The sequence below is a fragment of the Xenopus laevis genome, chromosome 1S (genome assembly GCF_017654675.1).
Source record: "Xenopus laevis strain J_2021 chromosome 1S, Xenopus_laevis_v10.1, whole genome shotgun sequence".
Classification (NCBI taxonomy): Eukaryota; Metazoa; Chordata; class Amphibia; order Anura; family Pipidae; genus Xenopus; species Xenopus laevis.
The window spans coordinates 105,609,966-105,633,687 of record NC_054372.1 but is presented as its reverse complement, the minus strand read 5'-3'; the positions used below and the strand labels follow the sequence as shown (position 1 = coordinate 105,633,687).

The 23,722-nt window shown below is 38.7% G+C and overlaps 1 protein-coding gene across 2 annotated transcripts in view; it reads right to left on the bottom strand.

Moving 5' to 3' along the window:
- The window catches only part of lpar1.S (lysophosphatidic acid receptor 1 S homeolog), an 82,285-nt gene that overhangs the window by 37,528 nt on the left and 21,035 nt on the right, over nt 1–23,722 (bottom strand). Inside the window, exons 1-2 of one of the 2 annotated variants that reach the window (XM_018243735.2) lie at nt 7,387–7,696; nt 5,820–5,948 (exon numbers count right to left, since the gene is read on the bottom strand). In XM_018243735.2, the coding sequence (XP_018099224.1) occupies nt 5,820–5,870 (51 nt within the window). In that variant the 5' untranslated portion in view covers nt 5,871–5,948; nt 7,387–7,696. Of the gene's footprint in view, nt 1–5,819; nt 5,949–7,386; nt 7,697–23,722 lie in introns of those variants that run through there. The other variant, XM_018243736.2, reaches the window with a different exon arrangement.

Here is a 23,722-nt window from a genome sequence, read left to right as displayed (position 1 = left end):
AAAGTTCATATGGATGATAATATTAAATAGACTGGATCCACTGGACTTAAAAGTGCACTGGAACAGTAGGGTTTTTTGTAACATAATATTTAAAATCTAATTGTGTTCTCCTCTCCCTTTTCCAAATTATTGCAGCTTTAGAGAAGGGATAGTGTAATAAACTTTATTCTACACACACATAATTTTATTGCTAGTATTAAAATATTTTCAGGGCCTTAGTTTTAAATATAGATGTGCTTGATTAGTTGATTGAATTTTTTGCAAATTTTGCTCTTGGTAGGATCATTTTGGGAGATGCCTGAAACAAGTGGATTACAATTGTTCTGTTGGCTTTTTGGACTTTTCACTGAAGTTTATGGCTGCTTTGAACTAATATCACACATTTATAGAAGAGAGTGGAAATTAACCCCTCAACAGTTGTCCTTTATCTAATTAATGTGTGTTGAGGGGTGAGTTTATCTGCATCATGTGTCCATTTCTGTGTAAGAGCCATTCATGAATTTCAAGCAGCATGATAATTGTTTCCAAAAAAATAAGAATTTAGTTATTTTTCACGATCATAGAAAACTATGACAACAAAAAGACATTTTGATTATTGCAGTCTTCTCAGGGAAAACTGTAACCAGGGCTGCATTCCTTTAGATTGTATGGCAATCACCACAATAATGGCAGACAATAATGTGTATCAGAAGAAAGTACTCTCAATCGTTCAGCTCTGTCACAGCAGAGAGACTGTCATTCAGACTAATGGAAAGCAGCTGCTAATGATTCCAGGTGTTCAGAACAATATGGCTCTCTCAGAGAAGATCACAGTAATCAAAATGTCTGGTGTGCCATTAATCTTAGGCAAGTAGCTCTGACATGCACAGTCTTTATTTTCTACAACATCTGGTTCCATATATGTTTACCTTGTCACTCAGGTCCTGCATTTATCTATTATCAGTATACAATTACTACCTGAGGTCATGGCCTTATTACAACAGAACAAACTATACAGGTCTGCTCTGTTTGCACTGGTGAAAACAAATAGTTTGATGCCAAGCAGCACCATGACATAGCCGTCATAACACGTTCATCAAGCCCAACTCTTAGTTCATACAAATCATATAAATCTTCAGGCTAAACCAGAGGATGCTAAAAAATGGCATCAAGATGCCTCAGAACAAGGGATAATTCCTCCCTGGCTGCAACACAATCAAACAAGTTTTTGCATCAACAGTTTTTACATGTATACTAATACCTTTAACACTGTTAAATATGCATCTGTTACTTAATTGGATACACCCTTATTTATATACAATGTTATCAAGTCACCCCCTCTTTTGCAGTATAGGCCATTAATAAATAGCTAATACTAAAGTGGCGCAGTGCCAAACTAATATACATCACCCCAATGTTGATTTTGTCTAAAGGTTTTACAGTTTTCTAAAAGCATTCAGATACTTGTTCTCCTACTGTGCATAAGAAAAGCCTGTTTTGCGTAAAGCCATGCAATGCATCCTGTTCTCAAATGAGGTTAATAAAGCATTACTTGCTGTATGGTTAGGTGAAGGCACATGATCCCCAGCTAAGTCACTGCTGTATGTTGGTTGGCTGCTGCCAACACTCATCTGAATACTGAATGACCGTGATCCTCAATACTGAATGACCGTGATGTTGCTCTCAGTGGCCTCAAAACAGGTGTTTATTTTTTAATTCCAGGCTTGGAGGCAAGTTTTGGTTGCATCAAAAACAGGTGCACTGCCAAACAGTGTCTCCAGTAGGTTGGCAGTCCATAGAGGGGCTACCAAATAGCCAATCGCTATCCTTTTTTGTCGTACAATAAAACACAAACTAGTCACAGTGCATATATCATTTAATTATTACATATTACATATTACACATACACATTAATGCAAATGTCCTGATTACATTTTAGTTTATGCACTTAATTTATATTATTACACTGAAATATAGAATATAATACAACTCACTGTAATAAAGAATCAGTGTTAGACCTGAGCTTGTTTCCCTGCATTTTTGGGGATTAGAGCTTCACACATGGGCTGCTGCGTCATATGTGCGCCATAGATGAGATGCTCCACAATGGGAAGCCTTGAAGAGCTGGCCCCATTCAGCTAAGCCCGCAGCCTGGCACTGGTCCGCGGGCTAGCGGTTGGGAACCCCTGAAATATAATAGAGTAAACACTGCAAAGTCTGTTTTAGAAAAACATTCTCATCAGGCCCCAGGTTAGGGTACACCTTCATAAGAATTATGCCACGCTTGACATTGTGACAGCAATGGTGCTGTCAGTGGCAACTACTGCAGGAGCCTGTAACCACTTTTCGATGAAAAATGTTCTGACTAAGGCAAAACCCAGCACTGAACTTCAGGAATGCTCACTTTCATGTTTGTGAGCAGTGCCCACCTGTCACCATGGAGGGGTAAGCAGGCATTTATGGCCAGTCACCAGCAGTGTTTGCCATAGGGAAAGTGTGTGTGTCATGCGTGCTATTAACATAAAGCTCATTTTTCCCCTCTTATTGGCATTCTGATAATCTTATAAGCGTACAAGAACAATGGGCCTGGCAGTTGAAAGTACCTGATCATGCAAAAGAACAAGAATATAGCAACAACAGGGACAGTCCTATGATTTTAGCTTGAAGAGAATTCTGTAAGATTTTTTGAACTTTTAAACTACTATAGAAAAACCTCTGAAAATAAACAGAAATTCTGTTCAAGGGCTTTTATTCGGGATTAATAGCAACAGTCATCACCAGTGGGTAAGCTCTAAAAACAGCTAGCTACAAGGAGAAAACAAAACAGCCTTATACATCTCAGTACAATTCAACTAGCTCATGCGATCTGGGCATGAACAGAACAATGTTTGTTCAATCATCCATACAGATGTTTAAATGAAAGGGTGATAGGTTTTATGGGTGGATAATATGAAATTCAGACTACCCATACCAACAAGTACATGACAGCCTAGATCAGTGATCCCCAACCAGTAGCTCGTGAGCAACATGTTGCTCTCCAACCCCTCGGATGTTGCTCCCAGTGGCCTCAAAGCAGCTGCTTATTTTTGAATTCCAGGCAAGTTTTGGTTTCATAAAAACCAGGTGCACTGCCAAACAGAGCCTCAATATGGGTTGACAATCCAAATAGGGGCTACCAAATGGCCAATCACAGCACTTATTTGGCACCCAAGAACATTTTTCATGCTAGCGTTGCTCCCCAACTACTTTTACTTCTGAATGTTGCTCATGGGTTCAAAAGGTTGGGGATCCCTGGCCTAGATAGTAGTTCATCAATAAGCTCATCATCATGGCCATATTTTAAAGAGTATATTTACTTTTTAGTTTTTTTTCTCAAAAGACACGTGTAGCTATCCAAAGGTTTTAAAAAATGGATGTCAGTACTCCCACGTCTAGCTGTCACTGACTTACAAATCCAAGACTCTCTCAAATGGCTGGTGTGCTTCACAACAGCTGTTTCTTTTCTCTGGAGCAAGAATGTCAAGCATGTGGCTTTCAAGCTGTTCTGAAATAAAACATGACCCCGAAAAGAGAAAAGCTGAAAGGTTGTAAGTGGTTGACATTAGGGATGGGCAAATTTGACCCGTTTCGTTTTGCCAAAAATTCGCCGCCCGGCGAAATGTCGCCAACGCCCATTAAAGTCTATGGCCGTCCAAAAAAATGTCACGTGGCTTTTTTTCTTTTTTTTTTGACACGCAGCATTTTTTTTTTTTTGACGCACAATGCCATACAAGTATATGTGCGTCATTTCCGCAGCAAAACTATTCCCCATCCCTGACAAAAGCTGAGAGTTTTTGAGTGTTCCATGTAAATATCTTCAAGGAAAAAAATCTTAATGCAAATGGAGACAGCACAAGCACAACTTGGTTGGAATCGGACCTTTTAGTACATTTACCTTGAACATAGATTTTTAATGCATATCACACTATTTTCATTACAGTTTCCCATTTAAATGCGCAGCTAGTTCTCTGACATTTTCTATTACATCTATTTTAAGGCCCAACTTTTTCCTTATTTAAAGTGAATAGGGACTACCTGGGTGGCCTGTTTGTTGAAAATTTAAAAGTAAGGTAAAATGGAAAGGGAGAGATAGTTTACATACTAAATCATAGCACATAAAGTTTTTAAACTCAAATTAGGCACTTTTCTATTAGAAAAAAAAAAACATCTATACCAAACACTCTACATGACCTATATATCCTTGACCATACTGGGCAGGTATGTAAGTAAGCTGAATATTGCTTTCTTTTGCTGCTTTTAAACTAAGGTGGCAGGCAAAAGTAGTGGTACTTGTGGTAACTAAGGAATCCAGTTAGTAGTTACATCTTTCTGAGCACAGCTTACTAACCATGACAGCTAGTATTCTAAAACATGTGCTATGCCTGGCCCAGGTTTTGTTATTCCGGAGCAGAGGCAAAACTATGTCAGCTTTTAATGTTGCCCCCCCCCCCTTAAAAAAGAACCATGCATTTTCTTTATATACTATTTGAAACTTATGTTCCCAATATTCTTTTACTTGTACAATATTTTTTAAATCATTACTTGGCGACAAAAAAAAAAAAAAAGTCTGTGAGAATCAGCATGTTATAACTGTGCCATTCATGTCTAATCAATCAGCATAGGCACTTTTTAACTTCTCTCACTCAAGTGGATTGCAGAATGGTGTGTTCAACAAGATAATGAGCATGCGTTTAGTGCTCACTGCCTTTAGACACAGCACAATCTGGGTTCTTATGCAATGCCTTCAGCAGCCCCTAAAACCTGCCTATGGTCACCATGCATTTTGTCAGTACTAAGTGGAAAGCAAGTTGCTAAGGGTTAAAGGAACATGTACAGTAGCATCCAAGAAAAATATAGAAAAGACCAGAAACTAACACAAATTGCTTTTTGTGATGGTTATGTGGAACTTTCTAAGTTTGTGGTACACATAACTTAACTATGACCCAAAAAGGTTATTGTACCATATGCCATAAGCACCACAGTTCAAATAATGTTTGATGGGAAGTGCCTCGAAAATTTGCCTTGAGAGAACCCATGTGCGAATTGCCTGGTTTGTCCTGTGTTCTTGTTTTCTCCTTTTTTTTAAATTTTTTTCATCCAAATGCTCATGGAATTCTCTTGCCTATTTAGTTTTCTTGAATATTTAGTGCACAGAGGGAAAGCTCTCAGGACAAGCCAAGTGTTCTCAATGCACTGTGAATCTTTCACTTATTTTCTCATGGTTTCCAAGGGCTCTTATTGATTTGTGAGGTGGAAAAAAAACACAGTTCCTACGGAGCTAAAGTTCCATTAAAAGCATTCATTATCACCAGGGAAATAAGAAGAGTGGGGCAGTGGAACAAAAACCAAAAAAAAGGAAGAGAGAGCTCTACATAAATCAGAGCAGAAAGGATTAGCACTAATGAAATAGGAGAAAGGGGAATTAAAATGAGTTTCTGAATAAATCAGATAAAAATGGATTAGTACTGACAGCAAAAGTTGGTCATTTGCATCATTATTGGATTTACTTTTTCTAATCACTTTGTAGATAAATGCAGTTCGTTACAGAGTAAAATATGGTTGCATTAAATAAACTGAAACATGTTCTTAATAAGCCAATGGCACAACAGTTAGCTGAAAAGCACATATAATTGTCAACTGCTGTCTACCACAGATATGAATTGGAAACAACAGACAGTTGTTTTAAGTTTAAAGAAGTGCCTGCTTTGTGTGCTATCAGTCTTACAAAGACTGAACTCCTATTTGCTGTAATATAGAATTGTACTAAGTTACATTTGCATCATCAGCAGTGGGTGCCTTACCTGTGACATCATACTGATAGGTTCACTGACAAACTCTGAAAGAGAAGCCATTTTAGCCCAGTAGGTCTTATCAAAGGTTTCCAATATGTGATAGTTCACTTCAGATGTCAGTCATGCTGGCTGGTGACCCTGAAACAAGATACAGAATAACTAGATAAATAAAGAGGGACAACGGCTACAACAAATATAAAATACACTTTGTCATTTGTAACTCGCAGCTATTTCCCAATGCATGTTTCGCAAATCTGTATTTGCACCAATGTCCAGTGCCCAATAAAACATAGTTGCTTTGCCACAAAAATACACAGGTATTGAAAGCACGTTATATATTTCCTTTCATTTTGTTCTACATTCAACTGAACATATTACATATTAGTGCCTAATAAAACATAGTTGCTTTGCCACAAAAATACACAGGTATAGAAAGCACGTTATATATTTCCTTTCATTTTGTTCTACATTCGACTGAACATATTACATTCCTCGATATGCAGTACGATTTGTTCCCCTAATGTGTAATGCAAGGGACTACTGACAAAAATAAATCAGATTACAATTATTTATTCAACATTCCTTGATGTACAGCTCTTTTTAAAGAGATAAAGTGCTGCAGTTGAACAATAGAGGGCTGTGGGCTACACAACTTCCCATCAAAAGACAACACACCCTTTAGATACAATAGTATGTTTCTGTTTGAAAGAATACGTCATTAAAACGTGATCTGTCACTTCCCAACAAACACTGCTGCATTTGCATCTCTGTCAATGGAAGTTTTCTGCATGACATCTAACACATTGCATTTGTTTTAGGGGAAATCTCTGTGGCCTTTCAAGGCTGTACAATGGGAGGATTACAGCACAGTGACAACTACGCTCATAATACTAAGGAACCCAGAAATGATCAGGTATTTCCACAGACAGAAATAGGTGACCTTTTCAGAGATCTTTGCCAGCTGAGCAGGATATTTTCTGTCACTTTTGTGGTTTTGTTTTTTCTTCACTTCAAAAGCGTCTCCTACCTAAGCCGACTATCACTCCTGCGACACACCTTATAATTGAAGTGTTCTGGGACTGTTAAAAAGTTGTGTATACAGATTACCCGTACAAAGAGAAGAATGCTGACAACAGATAAAACAGGACTGATGCTATCCGCAGCATGGGCTTGTCCAGCTGTTGATGAACTACAATTATCAGAGACCAGGGTAGTATGTAGTTCACAGCGTTAAAGTTGAGTGATTGATGGCTGAGCAAATGGAATATCTGTAACATATATCTTGGACCCCCCCCAATGAAGTAGGAGGTACAAACACCCAGTCAATTACACAGTTGTACTTTCCTTCTGCTCGCACACCCCCATACCTGCACATGGTACAGTCCAGTGTTCAACTAACCCCCAGCCAGAGCCCACTGCATTGGTTTGTTCAGTTCAGTGATTTTAAAGGTATACCAACACATTACAGGAGTGGACCCTTTAACATTATTATGCCAAGTCCCCGTTGGAAAAAAGACCAATGCTTACAAGTAGTCCCTAAACACCGACATTCCCATTGCCCCCTTTAGTTACATACCATAAAACACACGGGACTCCAAGTTCCATGGTGGTTCTAATCTCGTTTAAACTCTAAAAGCCGGCAGCGGAGGTTCAGCGAGCGAAGCAAATATCCAAATTAGCAGATATAAATGCTAGCAATCGAATTGCGAGGTTTGTGAAAAGGGGTGCTGGACAGGGGGGCGGTACAGGTACCATAGAGGCACGGGAGACCATGCACAGACCGGCTTCTCCCAGGCAGCTGAGTGTAATGCCCTAAACCTTCTCATTCACAGAGCACAGAGCTGCAAGGCATCGAAGCGAGCCCCTAAAACAAGAGCCAATCGCCGGGCAGTTTTTTTCTCCTGGGCGGCGCTTGGGAGCCAATAGTAGAGTGACGGAACTAGGAGGGCGTGCGAAGGGGAGGTGCGCATATTTAGTAGCAATGTGGAATGTGTGTTAAAATATAGCGGGAGGGAAAGCTGGAACGTCTCCAAGTTCATTCACTGCGCGGCTGAGGTAGCGTAGGGCTACACACATAAATTGTGCTTGTACGTGCACCTCGGCGAAAGATGGCAGCTTTGCATTTTTTTAAAACTCTTTTTCTTCACTAGAAGAAGCACAGACTGGCCCAAACCAAAGCTGAATGCATGCTTTGTTGTCTTTATGTCTTTTATGGGGCTTTAACAGTGATAATTACTGGGTCCTCAGTGTGTACCCCCTGCCCTACCACAGCTGCCACATTACCAGTCTCCTCAAAAGAGCAAATTAAGTAAGAGTTATTCTCTTATAATTATTTTTTAAAACGGACTTATTAAAAAGTACGCACACGGCTGGGACTTGCTTTTTCTCAGCTGGGTTTTTTTTATACTGCCAGAGAAAACGCATTGATTGACATGAACTTGAGGGTTCAAGCATACGGGCAGATTCGTGGAGATATAGTCGCCTGGCGACTAATCGCCTCTTCTGCAGGGAGACAATCTCCCAGAACTACCTCCCTCCTGCCTGCCGCCTGCTATAATGACAAAACGCCAGCGCAAATGCGTCGCCCGAAGTTTCCACTTCGGGCGACTTCGGAAATCGAAGTGCCGCGAGTTCATTGGCGCTGGCATTTTGTCATAGCAGGCGACAGGCAGGGGGAAGGCAGTTCTGGGAGATTGTCGCCCCGCAGAAGAGGCAATTAGTCGCCAGGCAACTAAATCTCTCAGAATCTGCCCTTGTGCTAGCTCCCTAAGTCAGGGCACGCAGGCAGATTCAGAGAGATGTCATCCGGCGACGAATCTCTTCTTCAACAAATCTCTTGTTCTAGGTGACTAATCTCCCCGAACTGCCTCCCCTGCCTTCCCGCAAGATAAAATATAAATCACCGGAGGGATGGCACTCAGAGCGATTCGTTTTCCGAAGTTGGAAAACGAGGAGACCGGCCGACTTTCAATCTGCGTGCCATCCCACCGGCGATTTACATTTTAGCCGATAGGGAGGCAGTTCAGGGAGATTAGTCGCCGGGCGACTAATCTACCAGAATCTGCCTGTGTGCCCTGACCCTAAAGGACACCTGATGGGTAAAATATTATCCCCACAACCGGCTTGTTTTAGAACTCACACTTTCAAAATTATTGTCCCAACTCAAATCTTCTTTCTTTATGGGACTCGTTTATTTTGAAATAGTGAGCTGTAATACATCTAGTTTATTAGATCTAACTATGAATCAAAATCTGACTCTGACTCCTGCATGAAGAGAGAAGACACGAATCAGAGTTGCTGAATTTGTAAGTGATTATCTTTAGAAGGTTTCTGATATCCATGTGCTAAAGCTGGTATTGAATTCTGTTTCCCCTTTAATCTGCAGTAACACAGGTAAAGACTTTCCTTTATCAAACTGGCAGACCATTAATCAGAATGAAATGTAATTATTCCACCACACACCTGTAATTCACTTCAACTGCAATAGTGGTGCTGGTCCTCCATTGGCCTGGCCGGGTCCCTTAGCAACAGCTATCGTTTGGAAACAGATCTGCACACACACAATATGCCACAATAAAAGGGGTCAACACTCTGACTGCATAATCTCGTGTGTGTGTGGATCTGTTTCCAAACGAAGACCATTAATCAGAACCTTCACTCTTTGTGATTGATATCCCATCATTCATATATGGCTGGGTTCGAAATCAAGGAGCACATCAGCCCATAAATTAAGTTTGCAGTGTACATGTTTTCTTGCATCCAACAGGTGCCCCAATGGCCTAAATCTCAGATCAACATGAGCCGGCTTTCGATATGGGTAGCCAAATCAGACAAAGATTCACATATTTAGTGAATGGCCAGCATTCCAGATCTAAAGATGTGAATTTTGTGCACTACAGCTACTGGTATCCTCACTATGGGTAGGACTACATGGACAATTTCAGCACGATCCGACGCGCTGCACCAAAAACGCAGGCGTCACGTCGGATGCGACAGAAATAAGGTAAGTAATAGGATTGTTGAAAGGTGTTGCAGAGTTGATCCGATGCGACACGACTGTCAGATGCAGACGCAGCAGCGTTGGATAAACGCTATTAAATACCTTATTTCTGTCGCATCCAACGTGACTCCTGCGTTTTTGCGCAGCGCGTCGGATCGTGTGGAAATCGTCCATGTAGTCCTACCCTAATAGTGTAATTGGTATTAGTATTTCAGGGCTTTTTCTTTTTGAAAGCCGCTTTACACAACAGATTTGCCATTTATTTGCTGCTATTCACTTATATTTGTGAAGGCTTTCATGCTGGATAAATGAAAGGAAAAATTCACCTCTACATTATATTTATTTTATTACCTTTAATAGTCTGCCTTTTTCAATATGGCAACTGGAAATTGTCTGGTTGTTAGGATCACTGACCCAAGCAACCAAAAAAACTGCAGCTTCACTTTTATTGTTATTCTTGTTTTATATTGTTTCTCCTTCAGCCCTCTACTGTTCAATTTCTATTTTAACTTACTGCGGGTTCCTAGGGTAATTAACCCCATAGCAACCAGTTACCTCCAGTTAACTCCAAAGCACCCCTCTCCCCTTCAAAATAAGATATTCTTTTTAATCTACAGTGTGGTAAAGAGAATACAAAGAACCTCTTATTAACATCCTTTCTGGATCTCTGTTATCTTTAATTAATCCAGCATGTGCTATGTTGGCAAACCACAGCAGAACCACAGCAGAATGGGTGTTTATTTACTTGTTTTTTTTCTAAAAACTATTTTCATTTGTAAAGCATAAGGAAATGTTTTATAGCAGAGACCTTATAATTTAGTTTGGGTGAGTAAATCCCAGTATTAGGCTATCATTCTTCCAAGCTGGAGTGTTCCTGACATTTGAAGCTTGTAATACAAAGTATTTTAGTAGTTTAAAGGTCAGTTGAGTTGAGTAACCTTTATCTTCAAGCATCCCCTCCAAAAGCTGTGCATTGGCTTTTATGACTTTAGCCTTAAAATCCAGATTGAGACTAAGGGGAAAGTGGTTTATTGCAAAAAATCCTACAGGTGATTCGTATGGCTATATCCAATGTGATTGTCATTGGAAGTAGCATTCCCACTCTAATATGTTGTGAGAGAGTTGCTTTGCACGAATATCTTTGAGTGAAACCAAAATGAAATCCTATGGGTTAGTCTGATAAATGAATCCCTACATATCCACTTCCAAGCAATGCTTTACCATAGTGTAACTTGAGTGTTCTGGAGCAAGGTGCATCTGCATTTCAGATAGCAATATAGCAGCATATCCTGCCTTGCACTTTAATTGTAGCAAATGTATAATTTGCACCTAGTGCAACAACAAGGGGGTTATTTATTAAAGTCCGAATGCCAAGTACTCAAAAAAAAATGTAACTATAAAATCAGAATTTTTAGTGGAATAAAACCTCAAATTTTTCAAAATGTATTGTACGGCGAAGCTGCAAAAATCCGAAAATCCTCCATCTCAGACCTGCCAGGGTTGTATATAAGTCAATGGAAGAGGTCCCTATCCTATTTGGAAGTTTCTGTGGTCTGCGCTGGAATTAGCCAGAAAATCTGACAAAATCTTTTTAAGGCAAAAATCCAAAAAATTCAGGCCTTTCGGGAAAAAGGCCGAAAAATTCGAGCAATCTGGGGAAATTTTTTTCAAAAAAATCATACGATTCCAATTTACACTTGATTTTATAGAGTGTTTCCCTGATTCCAATAAAACCTAGCTTTTTTAATAATAAATATGGTAAAATCGTGAATTCTAGTTCAGACTTTTTTAAATTAAATAATCAGAAAAATTCAGATTTTGATAATTAACCCCCCAAGAGTGACTAGGATTCTGAACAGGCTTATGATAGTAATTTCCGCCTAGTATCGCACAATGACCACATCCCATTCCATATACATTATTACAGTCCACACACTACAAACAAAGCTGGGAAATGTAGAAACACAGCCCTGAAGACTAGTCTAAATTGCATCACTGATAGATTAGTGCAAAGCAACAATAGTTTAAAGGCATTGGTGCAGGAGACATTTTGTTGACCAAGATAAATCGCCTATATTTATGGGTTCCATGATGGAACTTCCATCACCAAATTAAATACATTAGTGAATGTTACTGTAAAACAATTGCTGATTCATAGGCAAAATGAGGAAATGTTACATTGACACTAGTTAAAATAAAAAAAAAACAAATTCATTTGTTTGAATTGTTTCCTTAATGATAATCCCCATTCTGAATCTGTTAAATTCTAGTCTTTCTTTCCCAGCAATAGAACAGCCTATTTGTCTTGAAAATTTTGGTCAAGGACAGCAGTTCTCTGTGGTTAAATTCCATACTAAACCTCTACGTGACCCTCGTCTCCTGTGCAAGTGACAGTAACAGACAGATGGAGAAGCACCACAAAAATATACAAGAAGCCATTTCTGTACTGATGAGCATGCCTTAAAACAGAGTCTGACCTTCAACCAATTTTTGCTTTATACAATAAATCATTGGTTACTTAAATTGAAAGAGTAAGATGTGCTCCTTTTTTAAGATTAAATTCAGTTCTTTAGTTTTAGTCCAAGAGCATATATGTAAGTGTGCTTGCTATCCAGAAACATATCCAGTATCTATACACTGGTTCAGAAATACCTTTTTTCACCAGGATAGCATTAAACTAATTAGAAATTATAGTTAATACATTAACCTCATAATATTTTTCATAGTTGCATTCATCAAACAAAGTTCTCGGCTATTTTCAAATGGAATAACCCTGCCAGGCAATGCTGCCATTATCTCCTTTGTCTTGTAGGGAAGCACAGAGCTGAACCTCTGTGTTAAAACTGGAGGATCAGTTCTAAGGCTTTTGGCCTTACTTTTCTTAAATGGCCAGTTGATGAAAAAAAGCTCACTGTAGCCCCCAGCAATGATGTCAAGATAAAAAGATGAACATGCATGGGAGGTGAGACAAACAGTGTATTGTCAGTGGGAGTACCTTCTAGCTATTGTCAGTCCAGTTAGTATTGCTAACTAAGTCAACTGCTTTGAACTTGCCAGAGGGTTAGTTACCCCCCAAAACCCAAAGATAATGGCACCACAGCCACTGCTTTGCATTTCAAATTGACAGGGGTCTTCATTAGTACACAGTTGTGGTTCCACTCCATAATGAGTAGTTAGTATGAATACTAATATTAGGAAAATATGTTAGGAAAACCAGGTAAAACCAGGTAATGGATCGCTGAAACCCACAGCAGTGTGTAAGACACAAAGAAAAAGACTACTAATCTATTTCTTTTAATAAAAGCATGGTTTATTCTCTTTTAATAGCAAGGAAAATTTAGCTATACCCTGAAAAGAAAAATAATATGATTTCCCTGTGTTCTGTATATAGTGGTTAAAACACTTGGGCCAGGGTTGTCCAAAAGGTAATGTAAAGAAAATACCTATTCTTGGTGGGGACACCCAGCGCCTGTTGTATAATCCGTCCGCTGAGTTCTGCCACTTCTGGGTTGCGCAGCGCTTGGGTATCTTCACCCTTATTAGGAGCACCTAACGTTATAGTGCACTGGTGCGAAGTTCAAATATTTAAGGTGCCCCTTGCCAAATGTTGGTTGCCCAACGTAAAGGTTCTTTCCTAGTTCCTGGGTGCATTCTAAGTCTCTTCCTAGTCTGATATTCGGTGTTTGACCCTTGCCTGTCCCTGACTTCGCATTCTTGCTGCCTGAACTGACCCCTGCCTGTGTTTGACTATTCTACAGATTCTGATTTGGTGTTGCGCTATATCTCTGTGTTTGACATAGGCCTGTGATTTGACTTTGCTTCTGATTTCTGCTTGGTACCACATTGCCTGTTTGGTTTAACCTAGCCTGTTCCTAGAATTTGCTGGCTGCTCCCCCGTCCCTCTTGTACATGTTCCAGAACTCTCTCCCTGGTTCTCCCACAATAAGACCTGGTGGCATTTGAGTAGCAGAGGGATCCACCCGAAACTCTCTGCAATAGTACTGTACTATTTTCTTTACAGGTAGATTGGGATCTCCCAGTAGACCTTTAGCTGGTGATCAGTAGATCTCAAGATGCTGTTAAGAAACAGCTTTTCTGAATTACCCTCCTGTTTCATGTTTTTCATTCATTTATCAAGTTAAGGTTACAAGGTAATAGATGTTTTAATATAACAATATATATTTTATCATAAATTAATATTTATTAATATTTTCCATGGAACAGAATGCTAACAATGTTTTATGGATGTAGATCATAACTGGACAACATCAAAAAAAAGTAGACCCCGTATTAGTAAAGTATGGGCACTCCTCAAGTATGGGCTAACAAGACATTATGCTATAAAATAAGTGCCTTGACCCAACTGGATGCAGTTTAAAGGTACATAACACAGCGCTGATTAGCAGAATGCACAGCAGATTTTTGCAAAAGACATGCCAGTCTGGCCCAAAGGTCCCTGGAGGCAGAAACCTCAAGCCTATGATTTAGGTTGTGTACTTTGAAGTCTACATCCCCCTCTTTGGGTCTTAGGTTTGTCTACACATCTTGACATCTGTTCTCAATTGTATGGGATCATCTATGTTAAACATTGTATCTAATGACAATAACTGAGTTATTTGTCTGTTTAAAAATGGGTCACTTTACCAGGATTTAAGAGTCACACAAGCATAAAAACAGATTGTCAGAATCCTAATGTAATCCTAATGTAATGCCTTAAAATGTGTAAAAGTGATATAATATGTGAGATATAATATGTGAGATACAAGTGAGAAAGTGAGATAAGCATCTGAGCCATTACAGAACAGCAGCTGAGAGAGCAACATGGTATTGTAGCCTTTGAAAAATGAAACATTGGGACTGTTTATATAGTCTCCCTGTTATTGATGCTTAAAGGGGAAATCCACACAAACATAATTTATTGAAAAGTAAACATAATTTCAAGCAACTTTGCAATATACATGAATTAAACAATATGCAGACTTTTCATGATTTTTAATGGTTTGAAACAGTTCCCTAAGGGCAGAGACACACGCTGCTATTTCGGGAGATTAGTCGCCCAGCAACAAATCGCTGCTTCTTCGGCAACTAATCTCCCTGAACTGCCTTTCCACCTGCGATTTACATTCTAGCCAGCAGGAAGGCAGTTCAGGGAGATTAGTCGCCAGAAGAAGAAGAGATTTGTTGTTGGGCGACTAATTTCCTGAAATAGCAGCATGTTTCTCTGCCCTTAGCCTAGCCACCTGCTCTCCTGCTGATCTGTCTGACTACTTTGCTGAGCTGGCTGACTGTTACTTTCTATCAGCAGCCAGCTGTCCTCAGCATTCATCCTCTAAAACCCACAATTCCTTGCACATGTGATCTCAATAAGGAACAGAACATTACAGTGCATTCTGTCTGTAAACTCTGGAGAATTTGTTACAATTTGTAACATCAGTGTTTAATCCCCTGCCAGGTAGGGTTGCCACCTTTTTAAAAATCTTTTACCGGCTGCTGGGGGGCGGGGACACAAAGGGGCGGGCCGTGATGGCAAAAGGGGCGGGCCGTGATGGCAAAAGGGGCAGGCCACGACACGGACACCACGGACGCTAGAAGAAGCAAGAGAAAAGGTAAGTTCCAGGGGATGTTGCAGGGGATTGGGGGCAAGCCGAGGGCTCCTTTTAATCTAATCTTTTACCGAACTGTTACAAAGCTGTATTTCAGCATAGAAAATGGCATTGATTCATACTTTTTGAAGAAACAGGTAACTATGATGGGTATATTAGGGGTTTCTTTGTTATGTGGGCCTCTTTATCAAATTTTGGTTTGAAAGCTGGAGTTCCCCTTTAACAATGTTAAGCTAGGCATACCCTGTTAGCACCTAAACATGGTATGTAAGTAATATTGTTTATATCTAGTGATAAGCAAACAAATTCTGCATCTCATGTTTTGAAGTGAACATTTTATTTTGCACAAAATACTTTTTGAGACACAATGCCCATAGATTTCAATGTATTCTGCATGGAAACAGTTGGCATGAACAAAAAAAAACTCGCTGTGGGGTAAAAACCACAATGACAAACTGAACATACACTTATTTGTATAAAGCTGCATCGAAAAATAGTCACAGTTTCAGGACCGATATGTTCATCACTATTTATGACTAATGTTGCAAGCCGAATGAAAATCAGAGGATATTAAATCACTTGCTGTTTCCCATAGAGAATTATATGATTTAAGGCCCTACACAGAAGTTAGGACTGTTTTCCTTCTTACATCAGTATATTGTCTTTACAGAAACAACTGAAGACCACCACATATTTTTCTGTCCGCCCTGTCAAATGCAGTCTGTGGATACAATGATACTATTGTGCGCAAACTTTCCTGTCTCAAAAGGAATGTGTTGATAAAATCCCTTTAGAAGTCATTCACAGCAAGGTTTAGGAAGTTCATTTGAAAAGAGTTAGCAAGTCAATGTGACAGATTTCCCATAATCCTTATGTTCATTGTAACGGATCAGAGCTAGTTCATGGTCCTGATGTAAACTACAAACACGGTATGAATCATTCTGACACACTGAAGTTGTTAGCAATGAAACACTGAGGCTGACACATTCAACAGTCACCCAGGAGGACACTTAAAAGGATATCTTGCTTCTACTGAATTATATAATAGAATTTTTGTCAGATGAAACTCCCATGTTGGGAGAGACACATCAGTAACAAACAGAATATTGCTTACATTGTTACAAACTTATATATATATATATATATATATATATATATATATATATATATATATATATATATATATATATATATAAATAAAATACAGACGGAGCGCACAACTTAAGTCAGCAACAAGTCCTGGGTGCTAATCCAAACCAAAAGTATAGAAGCAACCAACGGCAGCACTCCAAGGATTTAAACAAAAATCAAAGGTGAAAAAATAATAGGTTTATTTTATCCAACATTTCAGTTCCTATCTGGAACTTTCATCAGGGAATATAAACCACCAGCTTAGAGTGAATGCTTTAAAAGGGTTTTTGGTGCCAGCTGTTGTTGCTAGGCAACCAAAACCTGGAAGTGAGGAGTAACATATAAGTGCAAGACATCTGAAGCGCAAGTGCGCACAAATAAACACCCTTATACTGACCTCTTCAAAACGCATCTGTACCCCAGCCATAGTCGCACCGAGAGAAACATGCTCCTTCAATGCCTGCAATGATGGACGTCTTGGGGGCGTGGCTAACCCCCCCCCCCCCCCGTCCATGGTCCTGTAGAGGTGGGGCACCCCGAAGGGCAGGGAACAGAGTGTTCAAAGGAGGGAGAAATTCTGGATACACACATTGCAGACACTGCATCCTAAAGGAACTTAATAGGCAGTATGACCTACATGCTTTTATGTAAATATAAATCTGGTAGACATAGGGTGGTAATAGGGACTATGTACATGGAAGTACTGTACTATTATTCTATTTAGTTCTGTTAGGTTTAACACAGTAATGCCATAAGATGTAATGCGATATGAAATGCATGGTATAAAACAATTTCTACTGATTGTATTTATTGACTGTATAAAGTGTATCGGGGGTTTAACCTTGTAAGATATTGATTCACCTGTTAAGTGTGTTAATTGGCTACCTTTAAATAGGAAGTGATGTCATGATATTATGTGATGCTCGACAAAGAAGCGGGAGCTTCCAAGGACTTTTTTTTACTTGCACGCAATTTGGAAGTCTGGACTTTTTTGTTTAAATATATGTTTTGTCCATAACTTGTACTAAGTCACAGATTAGGATACCGCTCCACACCAGTTTGTACGTGTGTATATATATATATATATATATACACATACAAAATTGCATTTTTACTTTACATTATTTTTCACTGGCTGCTTTAGTCAAAATTGGAGCCTTAACATCCTGTTTGTTTTGCAGAACATAGCAAAGCTGCAAATAAGCATCTTTAGGATCCATCCACAAAGCACCTGAGCCTCTATTATTTGTGGGCTGCACCTTGCTCCTGTAAGTAGAGGACTCCCCAGCATTTTTCAGCCCCCAAAACTCCTGGTATTTAGGATGGAGAGTTAAGATCCTCTACTGATTACAAACAGTATGTCATATCTCCCAGTTGTTTGAAAGCTGAGTAATGTTGACAGTTTAGGGCAATGAAAACAGAGGCAATCAAGAACTTCCTAAATTGCAGATTCTCACGTGGATATAAGGAAACATACGATTTATCACAAACAGGAACAGCAATCATCCACATTCACATTTCCTGACAAAAATCACTTCCATGTGCCATAAACTGTACATGTTTGACTGAAAGTAATAGAAGGAGAATGGCCACAATTCTAAGTCAATGAGCATGCCCATGCAATACTGTTTTTAGATCAGTCTGGTGTGGGCTGGAATGGAAGTGGGTACTGTGGGTTTTTTTTCTTTAATCAAATCGAATCAAATTTCAAAATATTTGTCGATTATAGTAAACCCTGAATACATAAATTAAGTTGAAGAAAATATATTAAATTTAGGAAAAGGTACAGGCCACTGATTGATGCTGTAGTCTGCACTGGATTCTGTATACTCATTCAGACTTAAACACTGCAGTTTGGAAAACAGAAACAAATTAGGACATGCCTCTTAACAACTATTTAGCCCATTAGCATGACGATTTTACAGTGTATGTCTAGTTTTAAAATAGAGACCACTCTACAATAAAGCTGCCCAAATATGGAAAGCTGATATATGCTGGTAGTAAAGGATCACAAATGTTAGAGGTTTAAACAAGCAGTAAGTAGTGTTAGCCCAAGGAAAGCTATAGGCAATGGTTCCCCACATTTGTAACACACTTGAAACTTAGAGGTTAATTTTATATAAGTTTCTCTGCAAGGGCTTCAGACGGAGAGCGGAATAATTAAAAGGGAGAGCAGAACAATTAAGAGGCAGAGTGGGAGCAGTGGTCAATATAGAATAGCTCAACCACTCAGAACTCACAGATATTCCTACAAGTTACTACACCATATATAACGATCCATCTGAGCAGATAGGGCAGTGGCACAAGAACAGCAAAGCATGAAAAAGCAACACACAACAGCAGTGGAGGAACCAAGTGGGGTCAGAACCAAGCTGGGTCAGCAACTATTGCACATATACACCTAGCACAGTACCAGGGATAAACCAATGAATATTCTCAACAGACCAGGTCATACACCAGTCAGGAATTGGAAACAAGTTCAATTTACAGAAATCACGCTGAACAGAATAGCTAGTTCAGGAACAAAATTGATCTTGCATTCAGCAGACAACTTGTGTCAAGCACTGACAGGCTGCACAGGTAAATATAGTTAACTCAAGCATTGCTGACCAAGATTCCATAAGAGTCCTTACAAAAAAAATCAGTTTGTGTGACCCCCTTGCAAATAATGTGATCATAACAAGGGCTCATTGTTAAATACAGAGTATTGAAAAACTGGCTATACTCCAGTACTGAGTTAAAATATGTTTTATTTGTGCACTCACAACACATATGCAAACTATAAGGAACAGAACAGCATACTAGGTACAGTGTATGCAGTCATTGCCTGATAGGATCTCTCTCATGCAGGTCTTTTATTTGGCACCATGTGTGGGTTAATAGGCTGCCAACTTCATGAACTGTTGCTGCCATGTAGCTTAACTCATATAATGTCTTGTAAGTTTATTCATTCTACATGACCTGTAGTTGCAGAGTGCCCCAAAGACATAAGGCAGGTGGTTCCAGTTCAGTTATGACAAAATTATATTTTGTATTCTTATTGCACATAAACGGTCTACCATTTTCAAATGCTGCTTCATTCAAAGGCTATTTCAGATGAACCCTTCTAGTCCTGGTGAACCCTGGGGAAATTCCCCTTAGCTGCCCACTTTGTTTTGCCCGGAGAAGCGCCAACAAATAAAAAAAAGTAATGGCTTAAACAGAAGAGGTATGATAGTTTGCCTACCTTGCCACTGTTGTTCCTTTAATGAAATACTGATTTATATGTCGTGTCAAAAGCTGTAGGTTGAGATAAGTTTGGTGCTTTCATTGCATATTAAGCAGCTCCGAGGAATTTGCTAGCTACATAAGTAGATATACTTCATTTCTCCTTCATTTGTTAAGAATACCACTTGTTACATGCATAGCTTGATGATTGCCATATGTGTTTTATCTTCTTTTCATATTGCTTTTAAGTTTTACGTTGTCATAAAGATTTGTTTATTGAATGCTTTTATATATATATATATATATATATATATATATATATATATATATATATATATAAAAATATGCATTCATACAAGTGAGAGATGCCTTTGGTTCAGACATAGGATGTGCTATTGTATTTCAGTGTCCACTGGAGCAATCTGACGAAACCTTATACAGTATGTACCAAAACAAAAAGTGCATACACAAAAAATATAAGCAAAGCCATCCTGATTACTCAAAACTAAGAGAAACCAAGGATGGGGAAATAAAAAGTAGCTCTGAATAAGTTATACCGATCCTGTAAAATGTTTTAAACAAACATTCTTTCATTATACTCGTTATTTAATGTGTCTGAGAATGTGCTAAGGAACTTGTGGTTTGTATTGCATAAAAGAAAATTAAAAAAATAAAAGAATGCTCATGGGTAAAGCTTTTTTTTTTCATTTGGAAGATAGTAGAATTGACTCATATTCTGTCAAGCTAGCACATACAATTTCCAAATTTCTATTAAAGGGTGGAACAGCCCATATCCTATACACTGATGTCCAATTCTAATCTGCAAGCCGTGATTTTTCACAGCAATATTAAAATTCTTGCTTAAAAATTATGTTGTCATCCCTTGTCTAAATAAACATTTCTGTTTATTAAACTATGTTAAACTACGACAAATATCTCCTAGTGAAAAATGTATTGTTTCAAGCTCTTGGCAATTACATTATAAAGTATTCTACACAAGCATTATTCTGCAGTGTCAGATTTACATACTTGTGAAAAGATAAATGACAGGGCAGCGCATACCTGTAACAAAAAGTGCTTAAATTGATGACTAGGTACATTGCGACACTATAGACAGTTCCAAGTATTGTCATTACAATCTATAAGTTCAAAGAACAGAAAACTCTGCATGTGGTTCATTCAGCAAATTACTCCAGGCACAATAAAACAATAACAAGTTGTTTAATTTGAAAAAAATTGAAATGAAAGAACATTTACTGGTTGATTACAAAAACAGGGACACTAAAATATTACATCTCCTTGATCACGTATATAGGTAAAGGGGCAGTATTTTACCCGTGGTCAGCCTGAATTCAATAAATGGGGCTTGTACTAAACATACTTTTCTCTTATTGTTTTAATTACAAAAAATCTTGTGAGGTGAGTTAATTATCAGTATACAACCCTCACTTTACCCTTTGCTGTGACAGTTTTGTTAGCTGGAGACCAGTATGCAGGGGTATAATCCGTGCTCTTGTAATGGTAAAGTAGCTTCAATTCCCTTTTGCCCTGTTAAGCTAAAGAAATAACAAAAAAATATAGATTCTTTTAATGAACCCTTGTTTATCAATGGTGTGACATGCCACTGGCTTTCACATGCACATGGGGGAATTAGCGTTTGGTAAGCAGTAGGGAAGATTGTGGCCAAGCAACCCAAGACAAATACATATTGCAAAAAATCAGTCGGTGACTCATTAAATTTATCCATGTTTCCTAAAGCAGTTTTTGGCTGAAAGGAAGAGTAATAATGTGCACAACAAGTTTTGAGTAGCAAAGACATTTGCAACCAAAATATATGGCTAACATGTAGCTGTTGTGTTTATGGGCGTCACTGGTATATAAGTTTTATTGCACTATTATTTATGTAAATCTTGCTTTCTACCATTCCTAGCAGGTGATTTGCTATATGCCACATGCTGTAACTCTACTGCTTTCTATAGATTGCATCAGTGCCAACTGTTTTAGCCTGGATATATTGAATGACCTAATGGTGGTGGAAGTTAGTCATAAAGAGATAAATGGAGCAGACTGTACTAAGAAGCCCAAGGCAGGACTTCACAGACTCTAGGTAGGCACAGATGGCTGAAATTTCCTTTCAACCTTATTTTGTGATTTTCCAATTGTATATACATTATGTTTGCAATCACTGGCAAAATAATTTCAAAGGTAGCTTGAGGACAATTATTATAAGGGCAAATAATAACACATGCATGGTACGGGATAAAAGGTATATAAAAAGATTGTGCACTCATCCGACATCTGGAAATCTTCAGCATCTACAGAAGAACTGTAATATACAGTGTTATTGGGAAAACAGGCAAAGTGAACAAAAGACAGAGTAGAGGTTTAAATATAATGATGTCCCTATTTGCTGCTTAAAAAAGGTAAAACATGACAAAAATATGCAGTGCAAATATAGTATTTAGACACTCCTGCTTTGGTGCAAGCGAAGTCTACAGGCCAAATGCCATTGCAAACCCACTTACTTTTTGCTATTTTTTTATAAAATATATTAAGGCACCAGCTGTTATTACAAACTATTAAAAAGTATTATACCAGAACTGATCTGAAGTAAAAAAAAATATGGTTACATAATGTATTAAAGAAAAGAACTTTAACAGCTGGAACATGATACACTACTTTTATCTTTTTGGCAGCTTATTAGAGAATGTTTTTGCTTTAACCAAACAACCCAGACAAAAGCCAAATATTTAAGTCATACCGAAATCTGCATTATGAGTTAAAGAAACATCATTCTGTATAAATGATTGTAATGCTCAATATACAAATATTCTGTAACGTGAATTATATTTGTGCTCAGAGAGAGGTACGGCCAAGGGAGTGGAGCACACAGATGCATGGAGGGAGTGTTAGGGGTCATTCGTTTTATATGACTGTTTCACACCCAAGAGTATACAGTAACCTTATACCTATGACTATGGTTAAAAGAGCATCAAGGCACTTGTTTTATTATTTTCTATTTCCTGTCTAATGAAAATATTAAGAAAAAACACATTCATGTATTGTCAAGTCTCGAGCTTCTTCAAATGTGCCTAGAGAAGCCATTGCCAAATTTATCACATAATCACAGTCTGTTTAAATGGAAATTAACAGTGGAAAGGCAGAGAAGTTTCCACCCTGCCCTTTTATCAGCTGTAGCTTACTGAAAATGAGGAGGCAAGGCTGTAGCGCAAGATAATGGCCTTAAAGGGATACTGTCAGTGGAAAAATGTTTTTTTTCCAAAAAGAGTTAGTTAATATTGCTGCTCCAGCAGACTTCTGCACTGATATCCGTTTTTCAATAGAGCAAACACATTTTTTTTATATTTAATTTTGAAATCTGACATGGGGCTAGCCATAATGTCAGTTTCCCAGCTGCCCCTAGTCATGTGACTTATGTTCTGATAAACTTCAGTCACACTTTACTGTTGTACTGCAAGTTGGAGTGATATCACCAAACCCCTTTCCCCCCTAGCAGGCTAACAACAGAACAATGGGAAGGTAACCAGATAGCAGCTCCCTAACACAAGATAACAGCTGCCTGGTAGATATAAAAACAGCACTCAATAGTAAAAAGACAAGTCCCACTGAGAAACATTCAGTTACATTGAGTAGGAGAATCAGTAGCCTGCCAGAAAGCAGTTCCATCCTAAAGTGCTGGCTCTTTCTGAAAGCACATGACCAGGCCAAATGACCTGAGATGGCTGCCTACACACCAATATTACAACTAAAAATACACTTGCTGGTTCAGGAATTAAATTTTATATGGTAGAGTGAATTATTTGCAGTGTAAACAGTGTAATTTAGAAATAAAAACTCAGAGCCAGGCCACACTGGACAGGCACCCTAGGCAACCTTGCCGGCTGAGCTCACGCATGTATGAGTTGATGCCAGCACGCATGCGTGTGCTGACACCGGCACGCATCCGCGAG